Here is a 22,320-nt window from a genome sequence, read left to right as displayed (position 1 = left end):
ATTAAAATCTCATTTGTTTTTATCTATGAATAAAAAAAATGGGGACAAAACATTCTTTCATCTTACTTAGTATTTTTGTCTTGTACAAATATCTAAAAATTCCTAAAACAAGATGCATTCTCTTCATAAGCAAAATCCCCCAAAGAAAAAAATCTAGCTTTAAGACAAAAAAAGTGAATTTGTGTTTAATTTTTGCGAATTTAATATTTTTGGTTTTAAAACCAGACTTATTTTCTTAGGTCATTTTGCTTATCAAGGAAATGAATCCTGTTTTAACAATTTTTGAATATTTGTACTAAAAACAAGAGAAAAACTAAGAAAGTAATTTTTTTAGTGTTTCTAATTCAATTAATTTAACAATTTCTGTAGCTTAAATCTATTTTTTTCCTTTTTTTATTCATATCTCATCAAAAATTACTTCTAAAGTAGGCTACTACTTCAGCTGATTTTATAGCATTGTAAACGTTAAAGTAATAATGCAAAATGTAAACATATTTAGCCTACAAAACAAATGCTCAATACCATGCTGTGATCAGTTCACTTCATTGGTTTATTACTTTAATTAAACATGAGTAGTTAGCATCTTAACCCCCGATAACTTTGACTGTTTTCATATCTTGATTGATGATAACTTGATGACGCTTTCTCACGTGTCTCGTAGTAAATTCTTCCTCGCTAAATCAGTCGCGCAGTGTAGCTCGCGGCCCCCTCTGCTGGTGAAAATAATCATTACATGATTGCTACAAAGACTACACGCTGATCGGGTATTTGCTGGTTGTTTTGGACGTGCTGTAAAACGGGGACATTTCCGGGGACAGCTCCAGTCGGGTACAGAACACCAAAAAACGGTACTGTCCCCGGAAAACGGGGACGTCTGGTCACCTAAGTGGGAGGGTTTTTTTTTTTTTTTTACATTTTTTACAACTCACACACACTCACAAACACATTTTGTCAATGTTAATCCTTTGGCTTTAGTTCTATTACTTGAAGCATATTACAATTAATTATGCATATTAATATTTGAAGCATATTATTCCACTGTTTAAATTATGTTTTTATTGGTAAACACCAGCAATACTACACATCACCAACAAAGATAAATGCAGTAAACAATGCCTATTCCATCTTATTGTATGTAGGATTGAATGATCAATGTCTCAAAGACAGTGGTTTCCAATGCAAGTTGCCCGCCAAAGCACATTCTATTAATATCCTAAATTTTAAAATGTATTTATTACATATTTTATATATTAGATGTTAACGATCAAACATATCAGCAAGTAAAAAAACAAGTATAATGGTAGCCCATTACAAAAAGATTGGAGACCCCTGCACTAGGGTTTATTTTCAGGTACTGTAATTCACTGCTCACCGCTAGGGGGCGCTTTTGTGCTCCATAAAAACAAAAAAAAGACAAAATTCTCTATTTGTGTTGCATTTTCAAGCTTTCATAAACATTAGAAATACATGTAAACAAGTGCAATTTTAACATGGTGAGCATAAAGCTTTTAAGCTGCGTTTTAATAACTTTTCTCTAATTCCCATCTAATTTTTCTTTTTTTTATATATATCCCATATAACTTCTGTATAATGCTAATGAAACAGCCCAAGCACATTCACTCATTACGCCACAGTACCCAATAGTCCGTTTTATCTTCCCGAAGTTTGCGATTTGCATAACCGCAGTCCTCATTTAACCTGCAGTGATTTCACTCCAGCCACAACAGCGTTGTCCCATCGTGAGGGGTCCCAACCCAGGAACCAGCCAGTGAAGGTGGGGGGCTCGTGCCCCTGCTTCACCACCACCAGGGGTGTTTCCTTGTCCCGTCCCGATGGGTCTGTCTCAATGTACATCTTTGCTGCAAGGGGACAAATACTGCATATAAGAATTGTGTTTTAGTTTTACATTCAAAATACATTTTACGAATGCGTGCCTTACCAGATTTAACAGACTCAGTCCTCTCCACCTCATTTGCATCCTTTCCAATCCACACAAACACCTAAGAGATGAAATCACGCGATCAGTACTGCACACTTAAACTTAAAGAAAGTCAGGATTTATCTTTGAATAGATTATCTGACACTTTAATCAAAGACAATTTGTCCTCAGAGAGAAAGATGGATTAGAGGAGATGATGAAAAGAGATATGGGTCTAACCTGATCCCAGACATCCAATAACATGACATCATCTTCCGCCAGATCATCTTGGGTAAACTCACCAGGTACTTCTTCAATCTGTAGTTTTAAAGAAGCCCTTGTTAACATACGGTATTGCTGTTTCTGTACCTCAGCTGGCAGAAAGTGTCTATTGTTGTGTCATATGAGAACTGGAAACTAAACGTCCTGTGTGAAACTTCCTAAACTTTGATTCTCTTTAATCAGGTTGTCGATACTCACAATGAACCGTCCGGTTTTGTTGGAGCAGGCGAACAGTCGAGGAGGATGTACTGTAGTTTCACTTTCTAACATCTTTGATGTTTGATACTCAGCCTTTCCACCCAAAGCTTTCCAGAAGTCCGCTTTAAACAAAAAAAATTTGCAGTGTTAGTGTCTATGTGTAAATGTTAATCTTTATGTAATAAAGACTATAAACTGCAAGTTTGTCATACCTGGCTCATTTCCTTCAGTAATTAGTTTGGTTTTGCACTTCAGTTTTTCGCTCAGATACTTCGCCCCTTGTTCCTCTTCCACACTGGCACCCTTTCCCTTCCACACGTACCCGTTGCCCTCAGGTAACTTCAGCAGGTAGGTATCGTTGGTGTTCAAACTTGATGCTGTCGCGTCGACCTGTCGGACCACAAAGTTAACAAGATTACAGGAAATTGACTTTTAACTTTTAACATTTGAGTTCATCGAGAGACTCACCTCGTATATGCGTGTAATGGTGCCGAGGTTCTTGCGCACTTGAAAGAGGCGAGTTGGAGGTTCGGGTGTCTGTCCTCCCTGTCTAGAGGTGCCGTTCTTATACACAATCAGAGGCTTGTTTTTGAAAACACTCAACAAATGTGGCGGCTCCTTTCCTTGAGTCACTCGGACCTAAGCGGCGACGAAACAATCAGAAACCATTTTGAATTGTAGTAGTCAGGGCCAGATCACCTTTGGAGCCATCGCTACCCATCGTAACAGACACTTTATTCAATGTTATCCAAAAAAATACTGTGAAAAAAATTGTTAGTTCAACTTAATTAATTTAAGTAAGTTACCTGGTTGCCTTAAAATGTCAAGAGCAAGTTGACTCAAAAAAAGTTGCATAAAATTTTTATATATTTTTTAAAGCAACACTAAAGAGTTTTTGCTCTTTGCTCCCCCTACAGGTTAGAAGCGGAATTGTACATTACCATTGTCGTAAATACTGCAGCATAGCTGGCTCTGATTGGATTGTAGGTCTGCCGTAAAGCAAGTTTTTGTAGTTTTCACTCGAACTACAGAACCGTGACCCGACGGTTGGAAACTTCTTTAGTGCGGTTTTGGCCGATAGATGGCTGCAAAGCGAATATGAAATTGCCGTTCACCCTGTTTCAAGTGGATGAACGACTGAAACTTTTTTGGAAACGTTATTTTAAGGTAAAAAAAACTCTTTAGTGTTGCTTTAAGTTGAAGGAACTTAAAATATTGAAGAGCCACACAGATCCAAAATGGAAACTGACCTGTATTGCAGTGTGTCATGTAGCTGTCCATGAATGTAAACAATGTGCAAAGTAGTAGAAAAGTGCACAAATAATAAAGTTATTGGCTTCTAAAGTAGGGAGTCGACTCTGAATCGCTGAAATGAGTCGTTATATGGATTGAATCTCCTGCCTGTCTTTATCCACGTAATACCAATACTTCCGGAGAACGCACCCGAAAACATTTTCGGGACATGTCCGGCGGAACTGGCAGGAATGGCCACCCTACACGCAGGAGAAACGAAAACTATGACCTGTGTTTTCAGTTTGTGTTGTTTTCACTACCAAAGAATGAAGATATATGAAGAATCTGTGCTTAAAATGACTTTTTCACGGAGGTATTTAACTAGACGTTTGGCAACGTCTAGTTGGTTCAGTAGATGGTTCAGTACCCACTTTATTTGGAACAACATGCGTCTCCTAACCACAACCTGTAAGTATGATTATAGCTACATACTTGCTTAAATGAGTGGAAAAATCTTAATGTCCGTCATCGTTTTTATAACCTGGACTAATGATGAATGATGTGTATTGATGTCGTTGTTTAAACTCTTAATATACTGTCAGTGAGTCACGTTCGCATGCTCACTTACACTTTTGCTATGGCCCAGTTAGCTTACATAAATGCTTAAATGAGTGTAAAATGTTAGTTTCTATTGCGTTTTTATTGCTTGGACTAAAAATGAATGATGTCGTTGTTTAAACTCTTAATATACTGTCAGCAAGTCATGTTAGCAAGCGGCTAACGCATGCTCACTTACGGGTTTGCTACGACCCAGTTAGCTTACATAAATGCTTAAATTAGTGTAAAATTGTTAGTTTCTGTCGTCGTTTTTATTGCTTGGATTAATGATGAATGATGTCGTTGTTTAAACTCTTAATATACTGTCAGAGAGTCACGTTAGCAAGCGGCTAACGCATGCTCACTTACGCTTTTGCTATGACCTGGTTAGCTTACATAAATGCTTAAATGAGTGTAAAATGTTAGTTTCTGTCGTCGTTTTTATTGCTTTGATTAATGAGGAATGATGTCGTTGATTAATAAACTCTTAATATACTGTCTGAGAGTCAAGTTAGCAAGCGGCTAACGCATGCTGCACTTACGGTTTTGCTATGACCCGGTAAGTTTACATAAATGCTTAAATGAGTAAAATGTTAGTTTCTGTCGTCGTTTTTATTGCTTGGATTAATGATGAATGATGTGTATTGATGTCGATAATGTCTTCTCAGTAAATCATGTTAGCACGAAGTCAATACATGTTGCACTATTGTTTATCTGTGCCACTGATCTGTGGTCTGTGTGGAGACTCTGTCAGTTGACCAATCAGAGCAGAGTAGGCTACTGAAAGGAGACTGAGTCGTCAAACGGCTTCACACGAATCGTTTGGGGATCTCTGAGAAATGGGGTAATTTTAAATTTATATTTTGAGAAAATTACTGTGTTTTTTGACCTTGCATGCATTTAAACCTGTTGACCAGGACTTATAAACAGTGATAGGCGGCTTAAAATTGGCATCTTACTGGCTCTTTAAGGCAACCATGGTGTAAGGAGGTCTGTGTTTTTTTCTTGTTAGGTGACAGGAGAAATGTCGGTAGGCGGTAAGTGTTTCTGAGACATGGATGTGGGACAGTGTTTGGAAGTGACATAATCTCTTATTGTCTGCTTGTGATCTCGCTCCGTTTTTGTATCTGTTTGCTGACGTTAACTTACTGATATGCTAACTTTAATTGTAATTGTAAGAATTATAAAATTAAACTTCTCTTTAATATACGTTCTTGGTTTGGTCTCCGTCTTTTTGTTGGGGCTTTGAGCCGACCATAACAACCAGGTAACTTAAATTTTAAAATTTAACCAACATTTTTTTACAGTGCAGGCTTTTGTTAGATGCCTAAACATTGTAAGAAGAGTCCTAGTAATCTTATGCTTTATGTGCCAAGGGTCACTGTGGTCATCTGCTGTATTTGTTAAAAAGCCTGATGGCCGCTGTAGTTGTCGGATTGCCATGTAGCCTTGGTTTAATCAATACATCATTTCCTCTTACCTGAACAGCATTTCCACCCAGCGAACGGTCCAGTTCAACAGTAAGAAAGGCAGATGCTGCCAGCTCATCGATCGTGCTGCTGGAACCCTGCCTGAAGGTAAGAGAGTAACATAAGCCTTGTTTTACTGCACACAATTAAAATCCCTCCAGTCACTAATGTAGGATACAAACTGTCTTCCAGGCTTACCAAGTGTAGATAATTTGTCCCCTGGTGTAGGTATATAAGATGATGTAGCAGTCGCCTCCATAGAACTGTCCGTATGTCTCTGGGTCTACAGGGACTTTGGTTTCGATTTTATTTCCACACTCTACTCTCCAAATCTGTGAGCATACAATAAATAATACACTCTTGTTTTTATTACCTTAGAAAGCAAATTTATCTACATACACCATGGGTCTCCCTTACGTTGTCTCAGACGACAACATGTTTGTACTGAAGTAGCTACCGTAACTTCTCATTGCGTTTTGAAATTGAGGTTGGTTGCAATTCGCAATCTCACCACTAAAACCCCACACTGTACCTTTAATCCAGAATTTTTTTTATATTTGACCCAACAATGAGTTAAAACCATAGACTGTAAAAATATGAGCGTAGTGTTCGTGACATCACCTATAGGTTTGTGAAAGGCTTTTTTAAAGCTTAAAGTAGGCGGTGCCTGCCGTCGACATTTTGGCCGTCTGTCACCACACATCACTCGAGATAACCGAAAATGGGTAAAGAGGCAGGACGTTGGTGAAGCTGAGGTGACTGCTTGCTGAAACCACATCCGACTAGCTTGACTCTAGTGACAGCACTGGCAGTTTACCCGTCACTCAAGTGGCCACGCCCTTAATTATGCAGAACTTTAAGGCTTAATATAATTTTAAACGGATGAGTTACAAAAATATTCACCCCCCTCACAGTTGTCATATAGGGCAAAGTTAGCTATAGAGACCAAAAACACTTTTGGTACCAGGCTGTAACATATTAACATGGGGGTCTATGAGAATTGACTCTCTCTTGGAGCCAGCCTCTAGTGGCCGGTCAATGAATTGCAGTTTAAATCACTTCCGTATTGGCTTCTTCAGAGAGGTTGCCCCTCGATTAAAACAATCCAGCATTTGAGGTTGAAACAACCATGCATAAGTTAATTACAACCCAACGGTTTGGGTTTGTCACTTTTTAACCCAACGCCAGGTTGAAAATAACCAAGCATTATTTCGAGTGTAGTCATGAAATATATTTACAGTCCAAGCATTTCATCAATTTGAAAAAGTAAATCCTGACACCAATCAAAGTTCTGTACCAAGCATGAGTATGCAAAAATTTTTTACTAAATGAGTGTATGTGTGCAAAAAAAATGTTTTCACTAGCAAATCATATTTCACCAAAAACGTTTATACTAAACTTTATTCTAAATGTACAAAAAATCCAACAATATGTACATAATAAACATATAGTTATAATATATGTTATAATCTATCTTTGATATACAGACGGTTTAATCAGACGCACGTTCGGTGACGCAATTATGCATCTGGTCAGAACTTTACTTCCAGTTTCTGTTTGTTTAATGGTCTGACTAGATGCTAAACTGAACTCTTGAATAAGTACCTCATCAAAAATAAAAAATGTTTTGGTTTCCTGTGTAAACATAAACATGTTGTTTACTTTGCTTGGTAAGTAAATAAACTACTTTAAAAGTACTTTGTTGTTATTTATTCTTAGCGGAGTTTACCGGAAGTTACGTGTTGACCACGAAAGCCGCGTGTTTATGTTGTTACTGCTGAAACCTTCTATAATATTTATATATTCTTTCTACACTGTCAGAAAATAAATGGTCAAAATATGTACCCCAGCCGGCTGTACCCTTCCAAAAAGCTTTGCACCTTTGAGGTATTGGTACCATATACATATCAAAATCTGTACCAACAGTGTATGTTAAATATTATATTATTTTTACACACATACAGATTATATTTATTTTATTTTAAATACAGATGTAATGAGAGGTCCAAACAATACTTCTTTATGCCTATCTAGGCCTATTATCTATTTCATTATAGATACAGATACATGTCTCTGGTGAAAATATATAAAAGGTCTTTGTTACCACATCTGCTTTTTCCCCTGTAACAACTGTGTACAAACTTTTGCACAGTACACAATTCACAGCCTTCACCTTTGACAGGAAAATTTCCAGAAGCAAAAAAAGCAAAGAAGAAGAACTTCATCGATAATGATTAACAGTGAATTCCCTTTTTTTATGCACACTTCTCTATTATTTTTTTTTGGACACTCGCAGACAACCATTTGGGATACTTTGAATTTACCAACATCAGCATTGGGGTTTCATCGCACGCACTTGCGGTAAAGGGATTGCGCGTCTGGTCAGAACTTTACTTCCAGTTTTTTTAATTCAATGGTAGTGATATTACGCACTGCCCGAAAAAGTCCCCTGCCATTGAAAGTAACCAAGGGGACTAATCAAGGGGACTACGGGACACTGCCCGACTATTTTCGTGTGTTATATTATTGCGCCACCTGCAGCAATGTTACAGCATCAAAGTCATTGATTATTACGCCAGAATGAAAGTATAGTTCCTAGCCATATCTGCCTAGAAAAACGCAGCTTTTAATTTTCTGTCGGTCTTAGTACACAATGTAAATACAGATGAGTCAAGTTTTAAATAGGAAAAATATCGAAACTCTTTTATTATTTTTTAGCGCAATGCTAATGGTCTAATCAGATTTAATGGATTATGCTAAGCTATGCTAAAAGTGTTAGCACCAGACACGGAGATCAGCTGGATGGATTTCAAAACTGTAAGTCAAAAGTTAAACTCTAGGGGAGCTGGAAAGTTAGCATATTTTCAAAAAAAAAGTGGAGTGTCCCTTTAAGAAGACCCTCCTGCTTTTTAAAATAACAAATCTTCAGCATTTGACTGGACAGGAAATTTGATGAGAAGCTGAAGTGTTGGGTGATGTACTGCCAGACCTGTTATTAGCGCATGTACCAAACTGTAGGTTTTGAATGCTTATATCTTCTGTATGAGAATTTTGTCAGTGTCTTGGACCATACCAGTTAATATCTATTCTTAAGCCTAATGAATTTTTACTAAAAGGAAAAAAGTTAAATTTTAGTTTCAGGGGGGCTTTAAAGTGAAAAAAAAACCCCTGTTTTAAATGTACTTCAATTGAGAGCACTTAAATTTTTCACTTAAAAAAAGAACATTTAGGTTGTAAAAAATTTTTTAGGTGTTTCCAACTTTTTACAGTGTAATATTGCAAATTTTTAAGATGTGAAGTTTCAAGTCCACATAAATACCCTATAGATCGTTTATAATAGCATGTTGACAAGGCCCATTTTTGGGTGTGCAAGAAAAAGTGCAGTTTATGTGAAAATTATTCATTAAGTATGCCGTGTCATAGGTACATCTCTGATGTTTATAACAAACCAAACCGTTTAAAAAACAGTAGAAAATTTTCATTTAAAAGTACCTGCACCATTAAACGCAATGCTACGAGTGAGCGAGCGCCCTGTGGTAAGATGGCAGCCAAATGCGGACGTTCCACTCAATTGGCCAGCAGCGTGGGCGAGACATCTAGCCTTTATTATACATATCTATGGTTATCCATACCGAAAACATATAAATTTTTAATGAGACAACCACCTTTCTTCGCTGTTCATAATGAACTTGCAGTACTGAACTATATAAAAAAGATTTAATATAGAAATTATGACCAAACTGTGGTTGTGGGTGGGGCCTGTGCCAAGTCAGATTGTTTAAAAAAGTCCCATGAGACTGGTGAGGTTTTACGGCAGATTTTTAACATCACAGGGTGGTTATAACAGGATTGTGTTCAATCAACATATAAAAGTGAATTTCATATATTAGGCGAACATTCAGGGAAACCTAAAACCTCCAAAATCCCATAGCAGCTACATTTTTGCAGTGCAGTAAATGTATCACTTCCAGTTACTTTTTGTGAACCTAATTTTAATAGTTTAAACTTCTTTTTTTGTTTTTCCCTTCAAATGTCATAATTCACACCAAAGCCCACTTGTACGTATGAATGCATGCAAATAGTAACCTGTGTTTGTCCAGAGCCGTTATCCACCATGTTGTATTGAGCAGCCATCTGATTAGACTCATGGAGCTTTGAAGCATCAAACTGGACTTGCTGAATCTTGGCGATCCGCTCGGTGACGTAAACTCTGCCGAGACCCTCGGTCTGGTCCTTCTCTTTCCAGCTTTTGAAGAACTGCTTAAACATGGGTGTTTCTCCACCATCTGGAAGCACCTGGATCTGTGTAAAACATACGTTAAATATGAACGCAGCAGCTAAATATATGCAGAAGTGTAATGTTTAGGAGTTTGATAATAAACCTGGGTGTTTGCTGGATAGCCCATCTGTTTGATGAAGCCCTCTGCTGTTTTCATGGCCTCTTTCCTCTCGCTGGGATTTGCATTGCGGCCTAGATCATCAATAAGAAGTTCATGCAAATCAACAGCCAAAAACACATGATCAATACAGTAGTAAAGGCAATACAGTAGCAGTACCTTTCCACACAAAGATTTTCTTGTTTTTTCCGTGGTCTAGAATAAAGCATTCGTCCGAAAGCAAGTCGGTCTGGTTAAATGGATTCTCCTCTGACACAAGCGACACTTGCATTTTCCCGGTGGCATCAGATACCATGTAAAGTGCAGTGGTATTTGATGTATATGTAAATGTGCTACAATTACTTTTTTAATATCTTTAAAGGGACATTCCACTTTTTTTGAAAATATGCTCATTTTCCAGCTAAACATTTGACTTTTACGGTTTTGAATCTATTCAGCTGATCTCCGGGTCTGGCGCTAGCACTTTTAGCATAGCTTAGCGCAATCCATTGAATCTGATTAGGCCATTAGCATCACGCTAAACAATAACCAAAGAGTTTCGATATTTTTCCTATTTGAAACTTGACTCTTCTGTAGTTACATAGTGTACTAAGACTGACAGAAAATTTGCGATTTTCTAGGCAGATATGGCTAGGAACTATACTCTTATTCTGGCGTAATAATCAAGGACTTTGCTGATGTAGGCTGTAGCAGGCGTAGTGATATTACGCACTTCCTGAAAATAGTCCTCTGCTATTGAAAGTAACCAAGGGGACTATTTTCGGGCAGTGCGTAATATCACTACAAAATCGCAGCTTTGAATTTTCCGTCTGTCTTAGTACACAATGTAACTACAGAATAGGCTTTATGCCCAGCTGCACTACTTCCTGAACCTCAGCCGGTTCCTTGTATCCTGTCTGCCATTATTGGACAAATTGCCCAGATAGCAATGAGTGGTGGACCACCGGCGGTGCTCTGGAGGCAGTAAGCGTCATAAGGGCGTAATCGCAAACAGGTCTGACGGCGGACCGCCGGCGGCAGCCGCTTTTTAAAAGTTAAGCATAAATTAAGCAGTCGGTCCGCTGGCTGCATGCTGGCGGCATCTCGCAACAAATGGGAGTGACGCATTCAGCGGCCAAAGTTTCATCCCCGCCAGCGGGACGCACCAGCTTGGGGCTGGCGGCATAAAGAAGCCATGGGGATATTTTTTGCTATCTGGGTGATTAATCCAGGTGTGCCTGACCTCAGTAGTCACAACAACAATAATCAGACACACCTGGATTAATCAGTTAGTCCAATAATGGCAAACAGGAAACAAGGAACCGGCTGAAGTTCAGGAAGTAGTGCAGCTGGGCAAATAGCCAATTAGCGCGATGCTAATGGTCTAATCAGATTCAATGGATTATGCTAAGCTATGCTAAAAGTGCTAGCGCCAGACCCGGAGATCAGCTGAATGGATTCCAAAACGGTAAAAATCAAATGTTTAACTCTAGGGGGGCTGGAAAAATGAGTATATTTTCAAAAAAAGTGGAATGTCCCTTTAATATTGACTGAATCAAATCATGGCACAGATTGAAATTAAAGTAAATCAATGATGCACCTAAAATTCAAAATTAGATTATGTGGCATTAGCTTTAATTCAATTTAGACATACATGAGGTAAACGAATAAAAGAATAAGTTTACCATGTAAAGTTTGGCCAGTTTCCTGTTCGACATGTCTGCTACCACATCATCATTATCATCACTTTCAGGGAGGTTGGGCTTCTCACCAAGAACCTTGATGTGCAAAAACAACAAAGTTATAATACATTCTAGCTAACCCAGATGTCAAATTACCTTGAGCAAATATTGTTTTAACTGCATGCTCTACCAAATATGCCAAAAGTGGGTTGCATGCAAGTTTATCCAAACATTTGCCGAACAATTAAATTTGATACCTTGATCATCTGATGAGGCTCTTGACCTTCTTCTACAACCACAACCTGCGCTCTCCCGTTCCTCTCGTTGTCCCTGATGCCAGTGGCCACCTGTGCGGCTTTGACTCGCTCAAACTTATTGCACATTGACCCACACCATTGGTAGATTTCCTAGGAACAAATCAAATTTGCCCCATTTTTGGTGATGTTGTGCATGTATTTCTTGCATCACTGGTAGATTTCATATTAAGATATCTGCCTCAGAGGTTTACATTGCAAAAAATGACTTGTGTTTCCTGTACAAATATCAAATAAATCTTAAATCAAGATGTATTTTTTTAGCAACATGACCTAAGAAAATAAATCTAGTTTTTTTTAGATAAAAAATATCAAATTTAAGTGCATGTGTGCTTAAAACAAGCAAATAAATCTGCAAATGGGTTAAGAAAAAAATCTTGAAATAAGTTTACTTTTTTCTTATCACACAATTCAAGTAAAGTCTTCTTAACATTGGCAAGCTTTTTTGCTTGTTTTTAAACAAAAAAAATCACTTAAATATGATATTTGTTGTATAAAAACTAGATGTTTTTTCTTAGGTTATATTGCTCACCATGAAAATGCATTTTGATTGGATGGATTTGAAACAAGACAAAAATACTTAGTAAGAAAGTCATTTTTGCACCGTAATCAAGTTTTTTTCTTGAGAAAGTACAAATAAAGGCATGTCTATTAGACTGTCAATAAGAAATGATGTTGAACTAGATTTGCTGTTTATTTTACAGTGTGCTGTGTGTATTTCATTATGAGACAGCACAATAGGTATGCTGTCAAACAAGTAACTCATGCATAAATCTTATGGTTAATCTTCCTGCAAAGAGTTTCATGCATCAACACAAATCTCTTAGTAACTAAGCTTAGTGTTTCTGCCCATCAAGCTCTCATGACATTTGCTTAACATATTATGTTAACTGTCAAAGTATTTCTACAGTAATCTAATTATCAAATCCACCCTAAACGCACACAGGGAGGATGTTAAGTGTGCATGAGTAAATTTGCCCATTTTTGTTTGTAGATAAGAAACTAGTTTACATTTCTCAAGGGAGCTTAGGGTTCATAGAAACTCACGTGGGTGAATGAAATGTCATTAAAATTCGTGCTAGTTTGGAGTGAGGACAAATGGATGATAACAGGATTTACATTTTTGGATGACTTATCTCTTTCAAAACATGTGACCCTGGACCACAAAACCGTAAGGGTCATAAGGGTCAATTTTTAAAAATCAGTAAATAAGCTTTCTGTTCATGTATGATTTGTTAGGATATTTGCCGAGAATACAACTATTTGAAAATCTGGAATCTGAGGGTGCAAAAAATCTAAATATTGAGAAAATCGCCTTTTAAAGTTATACAAATAAAGTCTTTAGCAACACATATTACTAAAGATAAATACATTTTGAATATATTCATGGTAGGAAATGTCTTCATGGAACATGATCTGGCATAAAAAATCATAATTTTGACCATACAATATATTATTGGCTATTGCTATAAATATACGGTGTGACTTATGACTGATTTAGGGTCACATATGTATTTTTTAACACATGTTGGTGTTGCAGATCTTACAGCGCCAAGATCCACTATGAAGCAGTCGCCCTTATTGAAGCTCGCCCAGGAGAGAGGAACTTCAGTGGCCCTGACAGCGCGTCTGCCCTTAATGTGGAAGAGTCGCTGGGCTGTGAGATCATTGGTGACCACATGCTGAAATCCTGATGCCACACCTCCTTTCTGAAGAGGAAAAAATTATGTTATTCTAAAATGTCCTGTCAGAAATAAATGGTCAAAATATGTACTCCCGCTGTCAACCTTTGCACCTTAAAGGATTAGTCAATTTTCTTAAAAAATCCAGATAATTTACTCACCCACATGTCATCCTAAATGTTGATGTCTTTCTTTGTTTAGTCGTGAAGAAAATATGTTTTTTGAGAAAAACATTCCAGGATTTTTCTCATTTTAATGGACTTTAATGGACCCCAACACTTAACAGTTTTAATGCAGTTTAAAATTGCAGTTTCAAAGAACTCTAAACGATCTCAAATGAGGCATAAGAGTCTTATCTAGGAAACGATTGTCATTTTTGGCAAGATAAATAAAAAATATGCACTTTTAAACCACAACTTCCAGCACGACCTTACGTAATATGTCATCACGTCAAGAGGTCATGGATGACGTATGCGAAACTACGCCCCAGTGTTTGCAAGTGTGCAAAAAGAGGACCGTTCCGACTTGTTGTATGTGGAATGATAATAATTAATGTCTTTGTGTCAGTTTGTTGTTTAAAATTGTCCGCAAATGTGCATTTCATATATGCAACACGTGACCTTTCCACGGCATTAAGCAATTACGTGATGTCCCGCTGTCTCGTCACACAGAGAAGTTGTGGTTTAACAGTGCATATTTTTTTATTTTTCTTGTCAAAAATGACAATCGTTTCTCTAGATAAGACCCTTATGCCTCATTTGGGATCATTTAGTGTCCTTTGAAACTGCGTTGAAACTGCAATTTTAAACTGCATTAAAACTGTTAAGTGTTGGGGTCCATTAAAGTCCATTAAAATGAGAAAAATCCTGGAATGTTTTCCTCAAAAAACATAATTTCTTCTTGACTGAACAAAGAAAGACATCAACATTTTGGATGACATGGTGGTGAGTAAATTATCTGTTTATCTGTCTAATCCTTTAAGACTTTATAATAGTACTTCAAAGGTAGGTGCCAACGAGTTCATATTAGTACCTCAAAAGTACATATTGGTACCAAATGTATACATATCTGTATTTAAATGGTGCAAATTAGGGACCATTTTGACCATTTTTTCTGACAGTATGCTTTCAGTACTTGAATTTAACCATTCTTTCCCCTTTTCAATTTTAAACCCATGAGTCACTTGAAATTATTGCCAAACACAGCAGCGAAGAGAACATGTGCAATAACACAAAATCCCATCAGATCGTTGTATTGTGGGTCATGTACTTATGAAAGAAATGAAAGAACTTAGGAAGGTAATTATGGGTTTCTTTTGGAATAGCTTTACTGCACTCCTATTCAGAGCCAGTGTACACAAAGACTGCCCTAGATGTGCACTGAGAAGGCAAGGAAAATGTGCCCTGTTTACGATTAAAAATAAAACTAAAACATCACAATAACTCTCCAGTTCCATATTGGACTGAAAACTGACTTTATGTACCTAAGACAGACCAGGGGGCTCATTTATAAAATGATGCGTAGAAAACGTCCTTAATTTGATTTTACGATAATTTCTCAAAAGCACACGTGTGATTCATAAAACAATTTGCATAGAAAACGCGCGTATGCCTTAAAGGCCTCATAATAATTGTGCGTAAAGGGCTCGACTCTATGCGTTGGTTTTCATATATACTTCTGCATCATTGTCCGCGTCGACGTGCAATTGGACATGCAGACTGCTAGTGGGCAGTATTCACGCGTGTAACCCACAGTAGCACCGCAACAGCCAAAGAAGGCCAGTAAACCCACAAACAAAGAAGAAGAAGCAACTTGTTGTGTATGATTTTAAGAGAAGACCAGCAATGATGGAGGTGAAAAGACATCAACATTTGTTGCATTTTCAGTTAAAGCGCTCCTCAACTTGGCCCATCTTTGTTCTCACCGTAGCAAATAAAAATGCCTATGAAGAAATGCGAGACAGTTTTTTTACCTGATGGGAGGGGTTCTAGTGAACCAATCACAGCATTTGCCGTCCGTGTAGAATGGATGCATTGTAAAAATTTTGGCGAGGTCAGGCTACGCAGAGTCTACGCATAACCTATAGCGTAGCTACGCCATAGTAGACCTTACGCATGATTATAAATTACACTTTACTTTCAGACGTGAAAGCAGCTGAACAGTTGCAAAGTGCGTACGTATGCTCAGACCCTGACGTGGTGCTAAGCACTTTTCCACGTCAAAGACCGGTTGTGGCTAGAAGGGGAAAGTCTCGGGAAATCTCCCGCGCTGTTTTCATCCTAATCCTAGCCCTAAACTTAAACCCAAGATTTCACGGTATTTAGGCTGTAGCTGTATCCTATCTATCCAGAAGCGCTAGCTGTTTTTCATCCTAATCCTACCCCTACGCACAACATCTCATGAGATTTGTCCGTAGCTGTATCCCCTCTAGCCAGAACCTTAAAGGTTCATAAAAATTAACGTTGCCGTGGATTTTTGTGTACATACACTACACGCGCGCTTTATAAATGAGGCACCAGGAGTCAAAAACAGAAATACAAAATCTAAAGCAAGAGTGTTATAAGAGGCTGCCCAACTAACAATTTTGTTATAAAAAAGTTTTATCTTTTAAATTATAAACAATCAGTTTTTTAGATGTTGTATTAACGTTATTGTTTGATTGATTATATGATCGTGATTCAAAACTTTATTAAAACGTTTTATTCACCATTATATTAATGTTGTAAGAACGTTTTCCTAACATTCATAATAGGTTCTAAAACAATTTGTTATAGAACGTTTAAAACGTCCATTTTTTTTAGACTTTGTATGAACGTTAATGTTTGGTTATAAGAACGTTAATCAAAACGTTTTACAAACGGTTCCTTTAACAATACAATTATAACGTTTGCAATACTAACGTTTTAAGAACGTTACATTACCTACGCAATATTCACGTTTTCAATAGAAATGTTTTTAGAACGTTCTGCTAGTAATGCAATTTTAACGTTGCTAATGCTAACATTTTGAGAATGCTTATCAATTGCAGAAAACGTTAGGGAAACGTTCTACTAATGTTATTGCAAGAACAATTTTTCATAACTTACATTAGTCAAATTTACAAGAACGTTCTCTGTTAGCTGGGTAATAGTTCATACACTTTGAGAGACATAAACTTTCTCGAACCTTATAGGTAATGCCTCCTTTGAAGTAGCTGGTGAAGCTGGTAGACTCAACACCCTGAAGTTCCCGATACTGGACTGGTTTTCCTCCCAGGTAGTCATCCAGCTGAACTGTAAAGATAACGGCTGCTGTGCTTTCATCCTGTGTGCACTCCTTACCTGCAGAGACAGTTGCAATATTTTCCTCATGTTGTATTTGCTTTGCTTTGGTTCACCTTATGGTCAGTGTATATTACATTACATAGTACTTAAAAATAAACATTCTTTACCATTCCATAGAAGAACAATGTTTGCCTTGTTTCTTTTAAGATCCGTTAGCTAAATGGTTCTTTGAGGAACCAATAATGATTCTTCTATGTTAAGGAACATTGATGGACCAAACAGTTATGTTAGTGTATGATTCAGCTGTTTTTACACCTCAGCGGTCGTGTTTTTTTTTCTCTCACCCAGCTTTACAGTTTAAAACAAGCTGATGCTTGTGACCACAGACGTATGAGGGTGAGACTGCTAAGCGTCTCTGTGAAAGCTTTCTGCTGCTGTCAATTTTATGACAAGCTTTACAAGCATAAATATCTAGGCAACCAAGACATTATGGGCAGAAAGCTCATTTATAAACCTGTTTGCATTGTAAGTGGTCAATGACTCATAATGGAAGCTTTTTGTGCGGTTTGCGGCAGAGTTAAAACAAAGAGACGAGCCAAGGCCAAAACATCTTAGTGCTATTGACTTCTCTGAAACATCTAATGGAGTGAAGAGAGTGCTTTCACACAGATGTGAAAGCAAACTGGATTAAGTGGCTCTTGGCTGTACAAACTCTCAGAAATACAGATGCTGTCAATGGGTTGGTAACCTTTCAAAAAATACACCTAAAAGAGTGCACTTTAAAGGTATCAATAACTCAGTGGATCTCAAACCAAATTTTTTGCTCTAGTTATGCAGTCGTTTGCCAGTAACTTACTGTAGATTTAAATATATGTTATGAACTGGCAACAGCAGTGTTGGGGTAAGTTACTTTTGAAAGTAATGCATTACAATATTAAGTTACTCCCAAAAAAGTAAATAATTGCGTTACTTAGTTACTTTTCTTGGAAAGTAACTTTTGCGTTACTTTTTCTTGGTTGATGCTTGATCTCTTTCAGGCCTTGCAGGTGTTTTTATGACTGAAAAGTTATTTCAGAACATAGACTGTAAAAAAGATGGATGACGCCCGTTCGCTCTCTTCCATTGGTGAAAAGTGAAGCCGCCAGTGTCCCGATACAGACCTGACATCTTGGGTCTTGAGTCTGCGCAGTAGCAATTTCGCGACCAGTCATGCGCAGTAGTGAGCAGGAAGTAAAGCCACGAAAGTAAGGCCCCGCCCTCGCTCTCGCAGAATGCACATATCACAGCAGTCAATCATGATGTGACACCACCGTTTTTATACCATTAAATAACTAACTAAACACAAACTTATTTTAAAAACAAACACTTGAATTTACGTCAGCGTGATAAAAACTACAGTAAATGACGAGCTTCGGAAAAAAGATTGAAGTATAATTAAATTGTTTAGTTGGTCTCAAGTCCCATTGAATCACATGGGGAGGCGGGGTTTATTACCTATACTGGGACCAGTCAATAGGGGGTGATCGAGACGTTTTGGTTTCACTTTTCAGGGCTTCTGCGGCACGCTTGATTGTTTCATCGCGCGCACGTGCGGTGACGCGATAAGCGTCTGGTCCGAACTTTACTTCCGGTTTCTGTTTGTTTAATGGTCTGACTAGTTGCTGTAAACTGAACTCTTAAACAAATACCTCGTCGAAAATAAAAAATGTTATTGGGTTCCTATGTAATCTACGTGTTGTTTATTTTGCTTGTTATATAAATAAACTACTTTAAAAGGACTTTGTTGTTATTTATTTTTTAGTGGAGTTTACCGGAAGTTACGTGATGACCACAAAAGCCGCGTGTTTATGTTGTTACTGCTGAAACCGTCTATATTTTATCACAAAAATGTCGAGCTTTGGCCTGCCATCTCAGTTTTTGACACAGGCGTCTACGTATAGAGTGCATAATGTGACCACATTTAGTTTAACTCAGTACATAATTTTTTTATCGAAATAATTAAAATACAAAAAGTAACTTAATATAACTCAAATATTAATGTGTACATTTAAAAAGTAATGAGTTACTTTATTCGTTACTTCAGAAAAGTATTTTATTACGTAATACGTAATGCATGTTACTTGTAATGCGTTACCCCCAACACTGGGCAACAGATTGTTCAAAGTTAAATGAGCATTAAACATCAACAAGTCTTTGTCTTTACAGAATAAAACTATAAATAACAGCGTCATGCAGAAATCCTCATCAACCTTTTTCTGTTTTTTTTCAGATTTTGGTTCCCAGAATGCTTTGCATGATGGTGTTATTTTAGTTTTATTCTGTAAAGACAAAGACTTAATTTACTTTTGAACAAACTGTTGCCAGTAAATATCATACATTTAAATCTACAGAAAGTTACTGGCAAACAGCTGTAATTTCTACATCAATTTTTAACAGTGAGATTGCACAGATTCGGGCAACTGAATGGTTAATTTTTTTCTAAATATTTTAAGAAATCGGTGGCATTTCATTTTACACTTTAAACACTGTAGTCATTGGTTTTTATTGCATTACATGCAATTTAAACTTCCTGTATGTTTGCAGTTTTGCAACTTAAAGCTGTGAAACACGAATCGTGCGGCTCTACATCTCCTGGAGGCATCACCTATTAAAGTGTTAAAAACACACGAAGCCCTCGAGCGCAAGACCGATAAACAAGCTTATCAGCGTTCGCAACATTTTGATCATCTGCTAGCAACATATTTTTACAACCATTTATAGTCACTGCGCATGTCAGTCAAAGCTCTTGCATACTTTCGCGACTTTAGAATGAGTGTCATTTCTTCTCGTGCACAGATTAAAGTCCAGTAATAATACAGCACGATTCCAGCTTCTGATTGCAACCTTTACAACCTTCCCTATATTGAAGGGATATATCTTAAATTTTATAGGGGCCATATATTGCGTGTGTATGCATTTGCATGGACTACTGGATTATTTATTAAATAATTATTAAAAAAATTATATATAAATGTTCTCTGGTAAACATTTGTGCACCCTACTGTTTGACCTTACTGAACGTCTCACAATATGTATATAACTGTTTTAATTGCAGGTGCACCAGTAAAGATCAAACAGAAGGTACGACAAACATAATATATTACCAAAAGTCAATTTGTATAGAAGAACTGTTGCTTACCCAGCCAGTAATGCAGGTCATAAAAACAGGAGTTGTTCTGTTTGACAGTGTGAAGCACCAGATATGCATCTCCAACATAGAAGCTCCCGTGTAAGTTGTTGGGCACAGGAACCAGTTCCATCTTTTCGATTCTCCATATCTGGAGACCCGCAGACTTACCAGCCTTCTCGAACTCTTTGTGGTGAAGACCCATTGCTGAGGAAGTGAGGTGAGATGCCGTGTGAGAGACAAACAGTGAACTACTGTAGGCACTGACAGCACTGAATCAATAACAGAAGTGTGCGGATGTCTCCACTCACACATCAAGTGGGTGTGTTCAGAAACACCGCAAAGCTGTTTAGCAAGTGTCGATTTGAATGTTGAATGTTACTCCTGTGTAATTTGTATGTCATTTCAATTCAATATACAATATCATTTGTAACTGCATTTCCCTGATTGGTACTTTCTGTGTCCTGTTTTACAAGGCAACCGATTGTCTTGTAACAAGCAAAGGAAAACATGGAAAAATTAAAACAACCCAGAATAGGTTACATTACATCCCAAATGGTTGGGTTTGTACCTGTAAAAATGCAGCAGGAAGTTTAAAATCAGAATTTTTCCATGTTTAAGTGCTATAATTGGGTCACCAGTGTTTCTATCAACCTAGAAAATGTGAAAAATATCAACCCAGTAACTTTTGGTTTTGGTGAACCATTCTCTACAAGCATGTGAAAAATAGGTCATTTAAATTTGCCTCCCCTTGTGATGTACGAAGGGGATAATACCACCCCTAAATCTGCAGGGTTCCAACGGGTCCTTGAAATCCTTGAAAGTTTGTGAATCTGGGTGAAAAAATTCAAGACCCTGGGAAGTTTTTGAACATATTTATACATAGATACAGGTCATTGAAAGTGCTTGAATCTATTTTATGCAAGAAGTTTTCTGGGAAAAAAATCCATATTATTTCTTGTATGGGTGATTCTCACGAAACCATTGAAACACCACGGCACTAATGATTTTAGCTTTAAAATGTGTAATATAGTAACATTAAAAAGCATCAGAATTAACACAGTACTGTGTTCTACCTTGCACAATGTCTTATTTCAACATAAGAATTTATAATTGTAAATTTTATCTCATTTTCTGCTGAAATTCTCATTATCGCAATGTGTCCGGCTGTGTTTGAACATGCGTTATGTTGTAATTTAATCAAATTAACACAAAAATGTTAAGAAAAAAAATAAATCGATGTTTTGCTAGACTACTTTAGATGACAGAAAAAATATTTACTGAATATTCATGTATAATAATAATGAAGAAAAATTAGGAAGTGATGTGTCCATGCCTGATGTTCTCATCCTCCGCAACACTTTTTGAGAAGAGTTTAAGCACACATACAGAATTTTAATAAAGTTTGATTTTGAGTGACCAAGCACATGGACCAGTTACTTCAAGATGGCTACCAGGTAAGATCCTTTTTTTAAAGTTAATTTGAAATATTGTCTTGTCAGAATGCTTACACGACATTTTGATTATCATTACCGCAACAGATGCATATTAAATGTTAATTTAATTAATAGAAGCATAATACTTTGATTTTAAATGCATGTGCAGAATCTCCAAATTATGTTCTTTCAGGTTTGTCATGTCATTTTGAAAATATGTCAGTGTTGATGTTTTCTGACTGTTGCGGTAATGAGATTTGTTAGAACAAATTTTTTAAATTATGTTACAAAAAGTGTTAAATGATAAGTAAAAGTTTTTAAATTAATGTTCCCATTTACTCAAGACTTTGTTTTTCAATGTCTGGTGGGAAAAAAAGTAAATTTAAGCAATTTTTACATTTTCATGCTTGACATTTTTAAAACCAAGTTTTCGTGAGAATCACCCGTATAGTGTAGGATAATATCATAAAAATTCTAGACTTTTTAAGCACACATTTTAAACTGTTCGCTTTAAATGCTTATATCTTCTGTATGCGAATGTTGATTCATACCAAAATGCTTTTTTGAATAGTTGTGTTTGACACATGAAAACGTATGTAACTCTTGTTCCCTAAGAAGGGAATGAGACACTGCGTCTCCCTTTCCATATTTCCTGCGTCCCTGTAACGCCGTCTTTGGCAATACTTCAGATAGCGATATACTTC

The 22,320-nt window shown here is 37.0% G+C and overlaps 2 protein-coding genes across 2 annotated transcripts in view; one reads left to right on the top strand and one right to left on the bottom strand.

Annotated features, from left to right (window-relative positions):
- Nucleotides 1-1,030: 1,030 nt before the first annotated feature.
- scin (scinderin) lies at nucleotides 1,031-20,475 on the bottom strand. Its single transcript, XM_073858059.1, has 16 exons — nucleotides 20,193-20,475; nucleotides 16,917-17,071; nucleotides 13,617-13,778; nucleotides 12,013-12,162; nucleotides 11,769-11,851; nucleotides 10,254-10,396; nucleotides 10,080-10,168; nucleotides 9,784-9,999; nucleotides 5,896-6,029; nucleotides 5,709-5,799; nucleotides 2,867-3,037; nucleotides 2,611-2,788; nucleotides 2,399-2,520; nucleotides 2,159-2,236; nucleotides 1,940-2,000; nucleotides 1,031-1,859 (listed from the first exon to the last, which is right to left on the bottom strand). The coding sequence occupies exons 1-16, from the start codon at nucleotides 20,383-20,385 to the stop codon at nucleotides 1,690-1,692; spliced, it is 2,196 nt and encodes a 731-aa protein (XP_073714160.1). The 5' UTR covers nucleotides 20,386-20,475; the 3' UTR covers nucleotides 1,031-1,689.
- Nucleotides 2,386-22,320, top strand: part of gmnn (geminin DNA replication inhibitor) — a 228,615-nt gene continuing 208,680 nt past the window's right edge. Inside the window, exon 1 of the mRNA XM_073858060.1 lies at nucleotides 2,386-2,395. The gene's annotated coding sequence lies outside the window, so the exon portion shown is untranslated. The remainder of the gene's footprint in view (nucleotides 2,396-22,320) is intronic.

This window comes from Misgurnus anguillicaudatus, chromosome 20 (assembly GCF_027580225.2).
Source record: "Misgurnus anguillicaudatus chromosome 20, ASM2758022v2, whole genome shotgun sequence".
Lineage (NCBI taxonomy): Eukaryota > Metazoa > Chordata > Actinopteri > Cypriniformes > Cobitidae > Misgurnus > Misgurnus anguillicaudatus.
The sequence above is the reverse complement of the archived record's forward strand: the minus strand, read 5'-3'. Positions and strand labels throughout refer to the sequence as shown.